This window comes from Scardinius erythrophthalmus (genome assembly GCF_964197995.2).
Source record: "Scardinius erythrophthalmus genome assembly, chromosome: 2".
Classification (NCBI taxonomy): domain Eukaryota; kingdom Metazoa; phylum Chordata; class Actinopteri; order Cypriniformes; family Leuciscidae; genus Scardinius; species Scardinius erythrophthalmus.
In genome coordinates, this window is record NC_138222.1 from 2,275,650 (window position 1) to 2,295,273 (window position 19,624).

A 19,624-nucleotide genomic window follows, 5' to 3' on the forward strand; every position below is an offset into this window, starting at 1 on the left:
CATATCTATTTGCAAGTGTAGTCATGAATTAATTTTTAGTTGATATACAAATTACAAAAAATGTATAGTCTCTTTAAACATGAAAAGTAAATTGAGTGTCAAGATATTTCACAGGGCCTTTTCTTTAAATCAGATTCTTTATACTTTTTTATTTTAGCTTTCAAAGAACTAAGAACGAGCAGACAATCCAATGCTGAAATACACTAAAAATCAGCTTACTCTGTATGAAGCTTTTCTTTCTCTGTCGAGTGGTCGAGTCACAAACAGATTCCCTGATAATCTTTCTATAGTAAAAGTCCCCTTAGGCTCCAGATCCACTCCTTCACCTGTGATCCTGTATTCCATCTGAGCTTGCTTAGAATAGACCGACTTTATCTAAATACAGAAAGCAACGAGAGAACAAAGTCAATAACAGACAACCCTCTTTCTCGTTCATCTAATTTTAACATTCCCTTCATTACTCTCACCTGGTGCATTTTAAATGGGAAAGGACCTTTGCTATCCTCAAGTATAGAGAATGGAGGAATAACCCATTCTCTCTTTGCTCTCTTCAGACCCGTTGAAGACTTTGGAAACATCAGAACCAGATCATCAGCGGGAGATTCCATCTGAAAATGTTAGTAAAAGATAATGAGCAACAAAACATTTTTGTTTACAGTTAAACACAGCACACAATCCATCAAATATCTGGATAACTGCATCTTAGAATCAGAAAGAACTTTATTGCCAAGTATGCTTACAACACAAGGAATTTGTCTTCATGACAGAAGCTTCCAGTGCACAGACAGAAAGACACAGATAACAAAAATAATATATATATATAAATTAGTGCTGTTAGAGATAACGCATGTGATTAATTTCAAAACCCTTAACATGTTAAAATAATTTAACACAATTAACGAAAATAACTTGCGTGAATTACGTCATTAACTTAGTGTCTGTATATTAATAAGTGTCTGTAACCCTGGTAGGAGGAAATTTCCACGATTCTGCATCTCTGTTTGCAATCAGATCATTTTAAACCGTTAAACTCTGTGAAAGTTTTCAGTGATCCAGTAATCAAATTCATTCAAACAATCAGTCCAAAACAGCGCTAATGTAAAGAAGGCCAGGCTGATTACATCAGAGATACCAGAGAGAATAGAGACTCACATTGTGTTTTTAGTGTATTATTCATTCCAGTGTGAGCTTTGCTTAAACACATGAGCTCTGTCATATTCTGTGATTGTTTCTGAAGAGCGCAGTTTTGGTGACGTACAGGAGTCTTACAGTAAGCGTGTGAGAGTCTGTTATATTGATGCACAAACAACAAACTGTGTATGTGTGCTCTCGATCACCGATCGCATGCTGCATTTCTGTACAGACACATTTCAGTTTACACACACACTCAGGAATATGTTTGATTTGTCATGTCTACGTTGCTGTCTTTAGTAATTGTACGTTTATGCAGTCAAGTCATGGCGTTTGATTTAGGCGTTTTTGGCTTCTCCATGTGGTCCTGTTCGGTATCGCAGCTCGACTCATTTAAAATGAAAACAAGCTCTTTGTTGTTGCTCTGTACACATATTATACACTGTGGAATCTTTAAAGGTTTTTTTTTCTGTAATATTTTTTTTTCTCCTGCTCCACGTTGTTTAAATAGCAAATGCATTTGTGCCCATCTGTTCGCCCATGGGCTGCTGGTCTGAAAACCAGGTGCTATTTTGAGGAACTGAGATAGACTGAGCCGTTGACCGACTGAAACCTGGTCTAAAGTCAATGGTGCAGTATTTTTTTGTTATTTAAAGAGCGCATTAGAAATATGAGCCTATAACTCGCTTACACTCTGCTTATTACACACACATTCTGCTTATTACACACACAGAGACGCAGCAGCACACAAACATGCCAAATGTATATAAAAAAATGATTACAATGTAAAAGATTATTATTATTGTGTACATAAAGATATGGTGGAATCCGGCTTGTCCCATAGATGGTCTGCTTGCGGGCTTTAACCACATACACACACACACACACACACACACACACACACACACACACACACACACACACACAGCTTTAACCTCGCGCACGAGCAGATCCGTTTCCTCGCTAGAGAAGCGTTCAGTTTTCAGAGACAACCCTTTTGGATCATGCGCCGGGCGCGCAGACCATTTTTCCTGTCGTTAATTTAGCAAAAGTGGATTCAGACACGCCATAAGTGCACTTGAGCATGTGCTTAGATAGGTAAAATAGGGTCCAACGACTGCAGAGTAGACCTGCAGAATCAGGTTGAACTTCCTCAGGTCATCCGCAAACATCAGGAGCTTGACTGAAGGGTCTTTGGTGCTGCAGTCATTGATGTACAGGGAGAAGAGCAGTGAGGAGAGCACACACCCCTGGGGGTCGCCAGTACTGATTGCACAGGTGTTGGACGGGAATTTTCCCAGTCTCACTAGCTAGCTGTCAGAAAGCTGGTGATTCATTGACAGATGGAGCTAGGAACAGAGAACTGGTATAGTTTGGTCTGGAGGATATCTGGGAGGATGGTGTTGATGGTGATGGTGCAGTCAACAAATAGGATCCTCAGATAAATCCCCAGTCTGTCAAGATGTTGCCGGATTTAGTGTTATAGTCCCATGTTAAATGCATCATCCACAGACCTGTTTGCTCGATAAGAGAAAAACTGAAGGGGGTCCAGCAAGGGTCCTGTGATGTCCTTCAGGTGGGCCAACACCAGTTTTTAAAATGAATTCATGACCGCAGAGACGTTAAAACAACAGGTCTGTAGTCATTCAGTCCTGTGATTTTGGAATTTATTTGGGATGGGGATGATTGTGGGACAGTTGAAGCCAGTGATCTGGTGAAGATCTTTGTAAAGATATGGGCCACAGGATTTGGTCAGCACAGGATTTCAGACAGGCTAGTGAAACACCTGTTCATCATATAAAGCAATTGTGTCGCTTCAGAAATTGTGAACTAATCTCTTCATGAACTTTTTGAAGTGACAGTTGCATGGACTGTCAATGGAGGGACAGAAAGCTCTCAGATTTCATTTAAAATATCTTCTCTTGTGTTTCGAATATGAACGAAAGTCTTACAGGTTTGGAACGACATGAGCGTGTGTAACTGAATTTTTTTTCTTTCATTTTTGGATGAAATCGAGCGCAGCGTTAGTTCAGACAGGCTACGTAGACATAGGCTGCGATCAGCTGACGCGGTCAGCCGTCAAATCGCTCCAACCACTACCACTCTCCTATTAGACCGGGAGGATATATATACGTGATACTACTGCTCGGTAAGCATGCTCAAACTGCTCGCAACCCTCCCGCCCTCCCCACTATAAGCATCAAGCATATTTCTGTGCACCTTCTGGCTGTCGTCTCTTTGTTTCAGATTACCAATGCTTTCAAGTCCTAGCTGTCACGGACAGCATCGCCGAGAGACAGTCATCCTCATAGCCAAGCTACAGTATAGACGTCCAGGGATTTACTGCTACGTCTACATGTTAAAACTGTTTTACTTTAAAGACATTACTAAAGTGTCTTAATCATCTGTATATCACTCAAGCTGATGGTTCTATGGGGGGTTAATGCTAAAGCTCTGTATGTCATTAATTATGGAGCAAGAACCCCCATAAGGAACCATACCGCCAAAGATAAATTGTGTTTAATAAACCCAAGGAACTAGTTTGTACCTGTGGAGAGGAGATGTTCATGACCGTGTCCATGTGATGGTCCTCATGATGATGATGGACACGCTCAACTCTGACAGATACCGTGTGCTTCTTGCCACTGGAGTCCCAAGCGTCCACAGAAAACACCTTGTGGCCTTCATGAAGAGTCACTTGTCTCTTCAGCGTTACAGTCCCATCCGTGTCCACATCAAAACCCTTGTCAGAGGACTGGAAGAGCGTTCTTGTTCTTCCATCACATGCATTAAAAATGACTGTCAGAAAAAGAGATTCAATTGGCTCAATAAAGCATCTTGTCATGTATGTAAACCTGGATTGGGGAACAAGACGCTGTGTCAGTAGCAGATGCTATGGGAACACCCTCCAGGTGTGACAATGGTCTGAAATAGTGTTGTCAAAAGTACCAGTAGCACAACTTTGCAATTAGTCAGGGAATCAGGGTTAGCAAGTCAGTAATTCCTTTTTTAAAACGTAATGATACCAACTTTATCATACATAAGGGTCAATCCATTACCCGCTGATAGGCCGTGATATCAGCTTCATTGTTTATAAAGGGTGTACTCTTTGCTCGCTTCCTGTATATAACCCATTCATAATCTGAATAAAAGTTTGAATAAAAATGTAACATTGCAAAGATTTTGGAGTGATAACTGTATTAAAATGCAGAAATTAATCTGAAATTATGATGTTTGACATTGATAACCATTGCAAAGGACAGGACAAAAAAAAGTACATTATCTTCCAATGTAAGTGCAATAGACCTGCCACTTGTTCTGGTACCTGTAATGTGTTTCTTTGTTTTTAATTGTATTACTAACTTATATTTTAACTTTTTAACCCTCTGAGGTCTGGGGTGTTTTTGGGGTCCTTGAGATGTTCTGACATGCCCTGACATTTGTGCTTTTTTCAGTTGCATATAAACATATCAATGTAAAAAAAAAAATTACACTCTATTTAACACAAACAGGACTACCATGATATGTGAGCCACATGTATGTACATGTTTTATTTTTTGAGAGAATAATGTTTATGCATGGTTATTGAAAAAACAAAAAATGAAAGTTTCTGAAATAAGGCCACAAAACACATACTAAATATATGTCAATAAGACTTTTGACTAATGGATGCCGTCGCCTAGAGTTTTTTCTTCAAAATGATGTGAAAATCATCCTGCCTAATCATTCACATAAAACGATACATTGATTTAAGTTTTGTGAAACACTTTTAGTTTGGAAAGGCAATATGCGGATGGGGCGTAAACGATCATGCATATTTAGTAGTTCACACCTGATGAGACAATGCCCCTGCATACTTAATGAGCCATTCATTCAGGTGTGTCACCTATAGCTAACTTAAATATACAAGCTTCATAAAAATGATCATTCTAGAAGAAAATTTCAGATGGCATTTAGAGGCTTTTGCATCTGAACTCTTCATATACACACACACACACACACACACACATATATATATATATACATACACAAATATATATATGCATACACACACACATATGACACATGACGATGGTCTGAAATAGTGTTGTTAAAAGTACCAGTAGCACAACTTTGCAATTAGTCAGGGAATCAGGGTTAGCAAGTCAGTACTTCCTTTTTTTAAAACGTAATGATACCAACTTTATCGTACATAAGGGTCAATCCATTACCCGCTGATAGGCCGTGATATCAGCTTCATTGTTTATAAAGGGAGTACTCTTTGCTCGCTTCCTGTATATAACCCATTCATAATCTGAATAAAAGTTTGAATAAAAATGTAACATTGCAAAGATTTAGCAGTGATAACTGTATTAAAATGCAGAAATGAATCTGAAATTATGATGTTTGACATTGATAACCTTTGCAAAGGACAGGACAAAAAAAAGTGCATTATCTTCCAGTGTAAGTGCAATAGACCTGTCACTTGTTCTGGTACCTGTTTTTAATTTTATTACTAACTTTTATTTGAACTTTTTAATGGCATGTTTACTTATATGGACAGTAGTTGAAGGCTACATGCTAATGTTTTAATGTATCATTTACTTATATCAATATCAGTAATAAATTAACTGATTTAATTTAATGTTTTAATTTTCAAATAGTTAAAATAAAATAGTTACAATAGTTATTGCTATGGTTCCAAAACTGGTCCAGAGAACTGTACATTTTTACTGTTATTTACTGATTACTGAAATTTTGTTATTGTGACACTAGTCGGCAGCATGTGTTATCCACGCTCCGAACCGTAGTTGGGAGCGAGCTGGTCTCAACATCATAACTTGGCTCGTGGCAGGTAACTTGCGTATAGTGATCCGGGCTAACAGAGCCGACGCACAAAACAGTGAAGCGTCGGCTGGTTGCAGCAATGAACTCGGGCTTTATTACTCACAGTGTTACACATTTACGGGCATAAAAGGCACTTTGCTCGCTAGCATTCAACTGGAAAATAGACTGCGTCACTAACTACATTCGCACTGTAAACTCAGACTGATTCACCCGCTATGCTTTGTTTACACTAAGGAAACCCAAAAGGCTCACTTCGTCACACATACACGTTTCTTTTTGTCAACAAGCAGCCAGAGGGAGGCAGAGATTGCAACACATGTATAAAATCACACCAATTCATTGGCTGACTGTGTTAGTGCCACCATCTGAGATTTCACCTCACTGTTGCCTCAAAAGGATGTGTCTGTGCCATTATACTTCTATGATGAAAGTCATAGCAGCAGCGAAGGAGTATTGCAGAGTTATGCAACATCTCATTTCCTAGTCAGGGAATCAGGGTAACATACTTAACCAAGACATTATCACCCTGAGAAGATAACCTCTGAAAAGAAGCAACACTTCTAGCTGAGTGAGCTCAAATGCTAAGAGGCGAAGATAAGCACGAGAAATTGCATCCTTCACTAAATGCATCATCCTTTGTTTCAAAGTGGCAACAAACTTGTTGCAGCCACCAAAACAAACAAACAACTGATGAGATTTACGCCACTGCGTAATAGCTCATTCTCCAGTGACTCAGAGGGCGGAGGAGAAAATTACTGTAAATTAAGTGGAAGAAGCTTAGGTATGTAACCTGGCTTTGGTCGCAACAAAACCTTCACAAGAGCAAAATCTTTTCCGAATGAATTCTCAGATAAGGCCTGGACAACAACACAACCGCACTGCGTTTCAGATCTCTGTCCACACTACACAACCGAATATGCATGTCACATAACCATTCATGCACACTGGGCATGCGAGATTGCGCGTACAAGTGTAAAAAGGAAATTGGTTGTTCACTCTGCAGTTGGTTGCTATTCACAGACCAGCCGGTACAACGATGAGTATGATGGCGAGGAAAAGCAAGGATGCCTTTGTGAGGACAGATGAGAGGTGGAATTGTTTTCTCAGAGTAACAAACGACTACACTGTCATCGAGGCTGGTCTGTTATTGTCTTCTGGTAGTCTAATGGTCATATGGTAGGGGCTTAACGAATCAGGGAAGGATATGCAATGATCTAGAACAGTGGTTCCCAAACCTGTCCTGAAGGCACCCCAACACTGCACGTTTTCTTTGTCTCCCTAATCAAACACACCTGATTCAACTCATCAGCTCATTGTCACATGGGTTAATGAGCTGAGGAGTTGAATCAGGTGTGTTTGATTAGGGAGACAAACAAAATGTGCAGTGTTGGGGTGCCTTCAGGACAGGTTTGGGAACCACTGATCTAGAAGACCCAATCAGGGAGTGAATGTGGGCAGCCACGCCTTCATTTTCAAAAGTCTAAATTTTTGTCTGTCTACACTGAAATGCAACCCCAGAGTTTTCAAACTAAAACGGTGTCTGCAGCATTTCCATTTTCGAGGGGCGAAAACTCCGGACCCAGGCGTAACCCCAGCAAAAGTTATGCGTTTTAAAATAAAAACACGCTAGTGAAAACGTAGCCTAAGGCTACTCAAACAATAACATGGAGACAGAACTGCAAGTTTAGCTGACTTTGTGGTCCTTTTTTAGCACGTTTTGCGTTCACATGCACAATTTTTGTTTCAATCAGACTGAATTAATTCCGATTGATGAATCCGAACGTAGTGTTTACATGAACGCTTAACGTGATCGGGTTTAGGTGCGCGTTTAAATGTCACAAGCTTCAAATCAGAATAGATTTTTTGACTTGTGCACACTGCACAAATATAAAGAGTTTCCTGCTGTTTCCTGCTATTTTCCTACATTGGTTATTTTTTTGTTTTAAACAGCAGGCTTAATATTTATCCATTTCTGGTAATAATTTGGAGACAATGAGCATATGAACCGTTGTGCTGAGCTGCTTATATTTATAATGCTGTAAAAATGCCCCTCCCCGCGCCCAAATCCAGTCGTCTGTGGATGAGAATCTGAAACAAGGACTGGTGGGACGTTGTCCTGCTCCACTTCACAGACGCAGAGTGAAAGGAGAATTTAAGAATGACCGGACATTTATATGACACTTAAGGGGCCATTCACATATCGCGTCTAAAAACACGTGGAAGGCCCGGCTACACCGCTGTCTCCTTCTTTCCAAAGTGCTTGCGCTTCCAAACAACAGCTCATTCCGTGCGTCATACATCTTTACGCTATTTCAACGTCATTGCACAATGCACATGCGCAGTCCTTTCAGTTTCGGTTTTCAATCTGAAGTGTTTACATGTTCTCTCGATCAGATTAGAAAAGGAATAAACCACCCCTTTCAATCAGATCGAAATTTCATTCGGATCAAGCTCAATCGGATTGATTAAGGTGTTTACATGAATGCTTTTCAGTCCGATTGAGTGGTCAATCTGATTACTGACCGATTATTTGGTTGCATGTAAACGTAGCCCTTGAGCAGTTAAAATCTGCATTTTTTAACACTGCAGCTGCCTACATGCGCAAGAGGCAAGCTATTATTAGAGAAATTGGCAACTGTTTACACTTATACGTGAATGCCCAGTGTGCATGAATGGTCCTGTGACATGCGTTTTTTGGTCAATTGGGTGGATGGAGATCTTTTCTGAAACACGGTGGAAACACCAGTATGGATGAGGATCGTTTTCATTTTAAAATACTGTGCTAAATCGAAAATGCACTAGTGTGGACATAGCCCAAGACTATAGATAAGTTCCAAAAAGGAACACAAGCAGTACGAAAAGGCTTCACCCTTGTCATGCCATGTGTAGCAGGATGCAGTTGTCTGGCTCATGCCTCCCGAAGTGACACTTAGTTTGCTGTGCTATGAGTGGTTCTGGGCAGTTAACTCTGAGCCAATCGCGATGGCTAAACCCCTTTATAAACCGGGACTTATCTTTTGACAAGTGATGTCACCGGAACGCGACTTGTTGTCCTGTCTACATGCCCAGCGACCTGATGTCTGCCTTGGTTATTTGTTTACCGTAGCGCCGCAGGTATGGTAAGCTTCATTTCTCTTTCCACTCGTTGACTTCATACCTTGGGCTTATATGGAATGTTTCGTGCTACAGCTTTCACCAGCTGAGTGTGCACCCTGCTATCAGTGATCAGAGCTCAGGGCCTGTGACGCTACGCTGTTAATCATAGGTATGTTGCTATACTGAGTAATAGTTGAATGGTTAATGTGGGATATATTTGTAAATGGACATCCTGTGCATTTTAGGGAGTGCTATTTAACCGGGGGTGCGGCCGCCATTTGGCTGTTTAGTGTGTTTATTTATTTATTTTTAACTCTTGTATGGAGGCCTTTTCTTGCTGCTGATATCCAAGAGGATTGGCCAAATTGTGATTTCTTTTGTTTGAACTTTTTATGTGATTTGTCCACACTGACTGAAGAACTTGAAGTGGTTGATCCATAGGGCAATTTTGTCCCATTGTTGTGGATGGGTTATGATGTTTTGTCTATGTTTAATTGTTTATTTTGATTTAATGTGTGATTGTGAGTCTCTGTTCATATTGTTAACTCCAGTACCACCTTGGGCTTTGGAACGGGTGGCTTATTAGACATTGTTTATTGTAACCTTTGTGTGTGTCATTTTGTTTAACTTCCACGTGTCTGTCCTTTGTCCAGGTGCTGAGAACTGCCAGTGGGAGCAGTGCCCCTTGCGGTGGCGGGTCCCTTGGTGTGTGCTGTGGCTTCACCAAGTGTGGTCATTTCTCTTGCGGTGGGTGTGTGTGAAATTTGACACGTGTGATTGGGGTGTTTTTCATGGATGCTCATTGCTCGAGCCACTAGCCTCCCACTGGTAAGATTCCGCCCTATTGCCCTCCTCTCTCGTGTGTGTGTGCGTTGCGAATAGAGTATAGTGAGTGGAGTGAATATTGTGTGTGTATTCATTGAGTTTAAAAGTGAAAATAAAAATTCTATTTTTGTACTGGACCACTGTATCTGGCTATCCATCAACGAACTTGAGTGCCTGGTTGAACAAAATACTTAATTCTTTGGGTGAGAGTCCCATCGTGGCGTAGTCTGCTAACTGCCTGGGCCTAAGCCCTGAAATGTGTATTAATTGTGCCACACATGCATGAAACAGGAGATAAATGAATGCTTCCCTAAAGAAACACCATAAACTGTCAGTAGATCATGGGCAGAACTTTACACTTCCATCAGTGGTTTTATGTGATTGCGTTCTCAAGCTGATTTGCCCTGTTTAGTAAATCTGGCCCCTAGAGTCAAAAACGTGGGATATTTCTGAGGTAAAACCGGAGCCTCCTGAATGCTGACCATTGTGAGGAGGACTCCATTTAGTGGATAGCACACCCATTTTATATTGTTTACCTGCCCTCTTTATATATATTAAAAAAAAGTTTTATAAAAACAATGCAGGTCAGGAAGCCTTGGCTACCATCTTTAGGTATATGGTCGAATGCAAAGAGGGTGCGAATGCTCAATCCAGTGAGGCCGGTGACCCCAGTTCTTCTTGGGGGAGTCCAGACACCTTCTCTGCTCCCCTTAAGGATGCTCCTGAGAGCTGAAGCGGGATCGGCTCACAGGCACAGCAAACTCTTGAGCCCGTCCGGAAAACTTATCGATGTCAGCATTCACTGCATCGCTTTAAAGCCCCAACTGAGCAACAGGAGAATCCAGCAGAAAGGACTTCTTTCTCAGGTATCTGTGAGGTTCAACCACAAATGTCTCTCAGACACCACCAACCCTGCCATTGAACAACCAGTGGCATGAGCCACAAGCTTAGTTAATCAGAGCAACAAGTTATTTGCTGGTCTGAGCTCCTTGACTACCTCAGGAGTTAAGCAAGCCTCTGCATCCTTATTCTTCATGACATCAGCTTGGTACATCTGCAATACTGCTATAGCATGCAGTGCCACATCCGCCTGATTATCAGCCATAAATGACTTACCAATCAGTAGAAAGAACATCATTTCCAACCAAAAGACAAGCAAGCTTCCAGTCTTTGGCATAGTTCCTTGTGTAAACTCCACTGAGAAATACACTGCACTGTCCGGCGAAAACAAGAAAGAAAGGAAGAAATCCATCTTCTCGTTCTCTATAGTCTCTATAGCCTCAAGCTCAACATCAGATCCCCAGAATCCTGGGTAACGCCTCACACCCAATAGTGTGAACTAGTGTGACAAATTTATACTGTTACATTTATATAGCGCTTTTCTAGGTAGGCTACCTACTCAAAGCACTTTACATATGGAAGGTGTAATCTCCTCAACCATCATCAATGTACAGCATCCACCAGGATGATGCGACGGCAGCCATATTACGCCAGAACGCCCACAACACAACAGCTTATTGGTGGAGAGGAGACAGAGTGATGAAGCCAATCATTATATATGGGGATGATTAGGAGGCCATGATGGAAAGAGGCCAATGGGCAAATTTGGCCAGGATGCCGGGGTTAAATTATTATTATTATTATTATTTTTACAACAAAAATGAATCACCACTGAGCTTACTAAAGCTGGACTGTGACACTATTTTCTTCTGGAAACAAACTTTGTTGTATTATTTTCCTGTTATCTCTGTAAAGCTGCGTTGAAACAATCTGTGTTGTTAAAAGCACTATATAAAAAAAGGTGACTTGACTTAAACCCCTATTCTTTTTCCAAAGGACATCCTGGGATTTTTAATGACCACAGAGAGTCAGGATCTCGGTTTAACATCTCATCCGAAGGATGGTGCTCTTTGACAGTATAGTGTCCCCATCACTATACAGGGGAGTTAGGACCCACACAGACCACAGGGTGAGCGCCCCCTGCTGGCCTTACTAACTCCTCCTCCAGCAGCAACCTAGTTTTTCCAAGGAGTCTCCCATCCAGGTACTGACCAGACTCAGCCCTGCTTAGCTTCAGTGGGAAACCAGTCTTACAGGGTGGCAAAGGATGGCTGATTTTCCTTGTTTACTCATAAAGAAGGTGAGTCTCGAACAAAACACTTTTAGGGCTCTATTTTAATGACCTGAAACCCAAGTATCAAATGCAAAATGCAAGTAACTTTGTGGGCGGATCTCGGGCACTGTTGCTATTATACCGGCGGGATAAATGACTCTTGCGCCCCACTGAAAACGCGCCTCTGACTTTAGACTAGGTTTCTCAGTTATTTTCTGGAACTGCAAAATAGCACCAGGGAACGTTTGCACCGGAACACGCCTCCTCTTTTCGCTGAACCGCCCCCAGGAGCGCAAGTTCATTCCCTAATTTACCAACGTGCGTCTGTGGAGGGAAAAGTCCGCTGTGCGTCTGGTGAGAAATAGGAATGATACATGCGTCGGTGTACAAGGTCAATTGTGCTGGGTGCAAGATAGAGCCCTTAAAGTCATTGCAATGTGAGCAATTCAAAGAGCTGTTAAGAGCGCCTTAAGCATGACGAACACCCAAGCACTTAACACTCTTTCCGTGTGTCCTTACTCGTGTTACTTCCTGAATAAGAAACATTTGAGGAGCGAACACATGTCCTTGACTAGCACCATTAGTCAATGAATTGGTGTGATTCTATTTAGGCTTCAGGGATTCATTGCACTTGGAGGGTGTTCTCATAGCATCAGCTACTGACGAAGCATCAAAAGCATTTGTAAAGGGTGTAATAAAATGTTTCAATGTGAACACCAATAGTTCAGAATCAGTTCACCGCCACACCATCAGATGGCACCTGAGCGCTCCTGTGAAGCACACTATAGAGACTAGCTTTCTCCCGGGTGCGATCTCAGAAGTAAACTGATGCGCCAAGGGAACAACACTCATTTTGTCGGTAACACTTTAGAATACTGTTCCTTCATTAATGAATAATTACACAGGAACAAACGAGTAACGTATTATTAACATTCTAGTAACTATTAACTAACAAGAAACTCTGATTAACAAATTAGTAAGTAATCGCGCTTAGATGAATGTAGTAGTTCATTATTAGCTAATCAATAACTACTATTTTTTTCATACCTCCCAGAGAACTACTATCTACAGGTCATAATTAACATGAATAATGCATAATTTATAATAAAAGGTAATCGGTAACCCACTAGTAATGACTCAAGTATTACTACATCAATCTAAAGGAACTACTAATAATTTGGATCAGTATTCTAAAGTGAGAAACATGATAACTACCTAATATTGACTGAAGTCATTGTAAGCTTTTGAGATTTTTGTAAGATTTTGAATATAAATTCCTTCCAATGGATTTGGTAACACTTTACTTTAGTCATTACTAGTGTGTTCCCGTGATCTTCACTTTAGAATACTGATCCAAATAATTATTAGTTCCTTTAGAATGATGTAGTAACACTTGATTCATTACTAATGGGCTACCATTACCATTAAACATTGTGCATTATAAATATTTATTAACCTGTATATAGTAGTTCTTATAGTCTTCAGTGAGGTATGAAAAATAGTAGTTATTGATTAGCTAATAGTGAACTACCACTTTTGTAAGGCTTTTGTAAGGTTTTGGATAGTAATGAATCAAGTGTTACTACATCTTTATAAAGGAACTACTAATTATTTGGATCAGTATTCTAAAGTGAAGATCACGGGAACACATTAGTAATGACTAAAGTGTTACCAAATCCATTGGAAGGAATTGATATTCAAAATCTCACAAAAATCTCAAAAGCTTACAATGATGTCAGTCAATATTAGTCAAGTCAAGTCAAGTCAAGTTTATTTATATAGCGCTTTTCACAACATAGGTTGTATCAAAGCAGCTTCACAGTAATAAATTAAAACAATACATCAATGTTTGTTTCTAATGGAACGTCCATGTTTGGTAATGCTGATCAATAGTATCGTTGATTGATTAGTTAAATTAAATATCCAAATATCCCCAACTGAGCAAGCCAAAGGCAACAGTGGCAAGGAACCGAAACACTCCATCAGGTGATGACCATTAGGTTGTTATCATGTTTCTCACTTTAGAATACTGATCCAAATAATTAGTAGTTCCTTTAGAATGATGTAGTAATACTTGAGTCATTACTAGTGGGTTACCATTACCTTTTATTATAAATTATGCATTATTCATGTTAATTATGAACCTGTAGATAGTAGTTCTCTGGGAGGTATGAAAAAAATAGTAGTTATTGATTAGCTAATAATGAACTACCACATTCATCTGAGCGCTATTACTTACTAATTCGTTAATCAGAGTTTCTTGTTAGTTAATAGTAGTTACTAGAATGTTACTAATGCAGTACTCATTTGTTCCTGTGTAGTTATTCATTAATGAAGGAACAGTATTCTAAAGTGTTACCATTTTGTCTGTCTATTTATTATTTCACAGGTAAAAAAAGATGCACTTTAAACATTCTTCTGACTGTTCATATGACAATGGGAAGGTTTAAAGCAAGTAATTGTGAAGTATTTTGAGTAACTTTTTCATGTTCTAATGTGTTTATATGAATTTAATTAACTCGAGGGTCACAAATGCAAATGGATTAATTGTGTAGTAAATGCATTCAAAAGTATTAAAAGTTATACAGCATTGTTGTGATGTTTGAACGCATTGGCAATGCGAGGTTGCTTGTTATTTTTGTGTTTTAATTGAGTTAAGTATATTCATTCATTTCATTTTTATTTATTTGACAGGGACAATGGACAGTATGAAACTGTCCCAGAATTAGCTGCAGAGCTAAATTTCATCTGCAGTCTCTGGGCAGAAAGAATCAAATCACATTACATACAATATAATATCTCACAAGAGAAAAATATACGACACATTGTCTATCAATTAACAATAAATACATCAATATTACTACCAAAAAAATCTCAATATACATCCTATAAAAACACATAATATTACAAAATCAATCCCCAGTAATTATAAAACCTTGACAAAACAAGAGTATTTAATGATTACAGACCTGACTCCTTTTTAACCACATTTTCAAATGCAGCTTGAACTGTGTCAAAGTGGTAATTTATTCCAGTTTTTAACAGCTCTTACTGAAAAAGCTGATCGACCAAACTCAGTAACTGAGTAAATGTGCTTCACAGTCACCTCTTGATGAAGCCCTTGTTTGTCTTATGTTTTCTCTACGTGAAGCAACAAATGCTTTTAAGGGAGGAGGTGCAAGATCATTTACAATTTTATACATTAAACAACAATTGTGAAATATAATAAAATTGTCAAAAGTAAGGAAATTGTGCTTTTGGATTATAAGACAATGAAGCTATCTATTCGGTTTCTTGTCAAATGCCTTTAAAGCACGTTTGTATAAGATATATAAAGGTCTGAGAGTAGATTTTCCTAATTGTGACCATTAAGTAATACAATAAGAAAAATGAGAAAAAATTAAAGAATGCAAATAAATTCTTGCAGCTTCCAGTGAAAGTTGACTCCGTATAAATTTAAAATTTCTAAGTTGAGGTGTCACTGCACGGACCATTTTTTTATATGCTTTTCAAATGTTAAGTGCGTATCTAAAATAACTCCAAGATATTTAAAATCTGACACAATTTGTAATTTTTCACCACAGACTAATATATCAGGAAGATTCTCCTCCTTCCTTTTAATTTTAAAATACATACAGGCAGTTTTCTGAACATTTAATGTTAAACAACACTGAGTAAGCCAGTCCGAAATTTTGGACATTGCGACATCTAATTTTTGTGCAACTTGATCATTTGTTTTACCATGTACATATACAACAGTGTCATCAGCGTACATTTGAATATTTACATCCGGGCAAACATCAGGTAAATCATTCAAATACAAACTAAAAAGTAATGGCCCTAATACAGACCCCTGCGGTACTCCTGTAAAACACTCTCTCAAAGACGATGCCTGCATTTCAATCCGGGTACACTGTTTCCTAGATGTAAGGTAAGATTCGATCCATTTCATTGCTTCTACCGAAAAATTTAAATATAATAATTTAGACATTAAAACATTACGATTTAATGTATCGAATGCCTTTTTCAAATCAAGGAATACTGCACCCACAACCCCACCTTTATCTAATTTTGATCTCACATGCTCGATAAAATGACATACAGCCGTTTCCGTTGAATGCTGTTTGCGGAACCCAAATTGCATAGGGCACAATAAGTTATTTTGTGCATTTAAGTAATTTACAATTTGCTCAGTTACTACCTTTTCTAATATTTTAGACACTAATGATAAAATTAAGATCGGCCTATAATTTTCAACTTTATTGAAAATATCTGTTGCATTAACCATTCAGTCGCCATTTTGAGTGCTGTGCACACACACTTAATGTGTGACACGAGGCAATGAGGGTGAAGTGGTGTATGTAGAATGGCGTTAGGGTTATAGATATATTATTTGTTTATGTATTTCTCATATTATGTGTGTTTGAGCGACACATTTATGTGTTTGGGAATGCTTTGGTTATGTGAGTAACATAAGAGTGACATTTATGTGAATCTTTATTGCTTTATTCTGTACACATTCTTTACATATAATATGTAATTCATACGGTATATTGCCTTTATGTGAAACAGGCTATGGATTACAGGTGTGCATGTATTCATATACCTTATGTGTATGTATGATTCATATCACATGTCAGTTAATGTGCAGATGAAGTTATTTTTGTATGTAACTGTTGACAGTAAAGTTTTATGATCTCAGAAGTAAACTGATATGTGATATGAATCATACATACACATAAGGTATATGAATACATACACACCTGTAATCCATAGCCTGTATTGGATTTTATAGTTGCTGGAAATACTGGTTAACCTATGTTTTTTTTTTTTCTTGATATTTTGTGACTTTTTCTCATTTATAATCATGAACATGCATGCAAAGTTTCAACATGCTGGTGTTTTTTGACATATACAAACAAAAGTACTGTTCCTTTCGTGATGTTCGCGGGTCAATTTGACCTGCATATTTTAACGCTCTAAGGCAACTGTACGGACCCAAAATAATAACTTTTCAAGATTTTACTTTGTTATTATATTTTTTTACTACCTTATGAAGCTAAAAAATTAGGTTTTCCACACTTATTTCTACACAGAAAAATATTTTGTCAGCCACAGATGGTAAAAATTACCTATCATTTATTTTTTCAAGCTACCTGAAATAATATTAAATCTTTTTTTTTTTCTTGATATTTTGTGACTTTTTCGCATTTATCATCATGAACATGCATGCAAAGTTGCAACATGCTGGTGTTTTTTTTTTTTACATATACAAACAAAATTACTATTATGTTTGTGATGTTCGCAGGTCAGTTTGACCATCATAGGCAGCTATTCAAAAGCAACTGTACAGACACAACATAAAAAACATTTATTTTATATATGTCAGGGCATCATCTCCAGTTCTAAAGTGTAAAGTGTATCTAAACGTGCTCTAACCCAAACCAAACACACTTGAAAAAGCTAAATCATGGTGTTTAGAATTAATTGCAAATTACAAATGAAAATCTTTGACAGACACAGATAGTAAAATAAGCTCTCATTTATATATTCAAGATATCTGAAATATCTTGAGACTTCGACATAGACAGCAGGAAAAATGAGCTCAGAATAATTGATTAATTGTTCAGTTATGATGTTCTAAGCAAAAAAAAAAAAATGTATATTCAAATATATATAAATATAATGTATATTCAAATTTTGTCAAAACAAAACTGTTTTAAAAAATGGTTAAAAAACATTTTCATTAAATCATATCTTCAGATATATATTTTTTGGAATATTTGACAAATGTTGATATTAAAAGTTTACAGTTTGTACCTGAATCTTTATTGTTTTTCATAGTGTGATTTTTGAGGAATTGTATTGAATCCAATGCGGGTCAATTTGACCCGGACCATTAGGGCAGTGCACATAATTCCAACATAACACGAGGGTTAAAAAGATTGCATTGTGTAGAGAGATTATTTAGCCTAATACTAAAAATATTGAAATAAAAACTCCAAAAGTTCAGTTGCCTCAGTGTTTTATTTAAAGAGAGCACAGCTTACTTCTTCCTAGTCTTTTTCCTTGGTGAAGGTCATCTCTTTGCACTTTAAAAACCAGCGACTCCGACTCAAAGCCTGGAGAACATGAAGACTCCACTGCAAATCCACACAAAAGGACCTAATTTGAAACATATTGAATGTTGTAACATTTACACGTTTTGACATTTACATTTGGATGATTTAATCCCTTCCAGCACAACAGCAGTATATGTGAGCTAAACTGTGGATCATTTCCCATTGTTTTGCCACAAAATGTATTAAATGACTACATCTTTCAAATTACATGAATTGTTTTCTCAGTCAGACACAACCCGGATCGTGTTGGAGGATTATATGTTTGTGGATTATTTTGTTTTGTAAACGAGGTACAGTGTACATGGAGAGTTCACAAATAAACTTTTGTTGACAGATGAAGTGTCATGTCTAGAAAAACTTTCCAATGTAATTTAAATGAATTAGATGTTTCATTAGTAAAATGTGAAGTTGCACATTATTGGTGCTTTTTGGTGGATGTTAAGAAGTTTAGCTTTTTAATAGCTCTAAACTTATTAAACAAATTAAAGAAAGTGCATTTATAATGTCAAATAAAATCAGCTTCTCAAGAAATAAAAATATATATGCATATTCTCTGAACATGATGAGGACAATCACTCAATCACTCAATCACTCAATCACAATGGATAAAATCCTACCTTACAGAGGAAAATAATAACTCCCAATCTCCCAATCTTCATTGTCTCGATTCGAAAGAAAATGTCTTGAAATGTCCTTCAGGTCCTACTTCATAGTTGGCTTTTAAGTTTTCACAGGGGGTTGGAGTGTTAATTGTGTTTGCTGGTCGGTGGGTATATTTCCTGTTTTGAGTGTGAATGGTGTCAGGTTAAAAAAACTGATGAATTTCAAAATGTAAACTACTTGAATTTGTCAGTGTATATAAGGTTCATTATATAAGTATTTCACAATTTAGTGCAGTATTTTAATAACATGACTGGAGCCAAAGAGTTCTGTGCTATCTTAATAAGGCTGTATCTGTTAACATTATAACATCAAGGGCAGTTTCTGGGCTTTTCTAGCTAGAAACCTGGTGAAAAATATTCCCAAAGAGTAATTTTTAAGTACTTTTGACAGTATTGTACAAAGTACAACAAAGCAGAAAACAGAAGAATATTTTGCTGGAGTAAAACTGTAACACTATTATACATTATTTAAAGTTACATGCAAAAGGGGGTGGTGTGGCGCAATGGATAAGACACATGCCTTTGGTGTGAGAGACCTGGGTTCGAATCCACTGTGAGACACCAATGTGTCCCTGAGCAAGACACTTAACCCCTAGTTGCTCCAGAGGCGTGCGACCTCTGACATATATAGCAATTGTAAGTCGCTTTGGATAAAAGCGTCAGCTAAATGAATAAATGTAAATGTAAAAGATCCTGGTCAAAACAGCATTTACTCTCCTTTTTTTTTCTTCATTTTCCTGTAAAGCTGCTTAGAAACGGTCTGTATTGTATAAAGTGCTATACAAATAAAGGTGACTTGACTTAAAAAAAAAATAAAAAATATATGGCTAACAAGTATCATTGATTAT

At 38.0% G+C, this 19,624-nt stretch overlaps 1 protein-coding gene across 1 annotated transcript in view; it reads right to left on the reverse strand.

Moving 5' to 3' along the window:
* The window catches only part of LOC308686014 (uncharacterized protein), a 101,928-nt gene that overhangs the window by 43,038 nt on the left and 39,266 nt on the right, over positions 1 to 19,624 (reverse strand). The window contains 3 exon segments of the mRNA XM_081358232.1: positions 220 to 375; positions 468 to 608; positions 3,680 to 3,930. Coding sequence (XP_081214358.1) covers positions 220 to 375; positions 468 to 608; positions 3,680 to 3,930 — 548 coding nt within the window.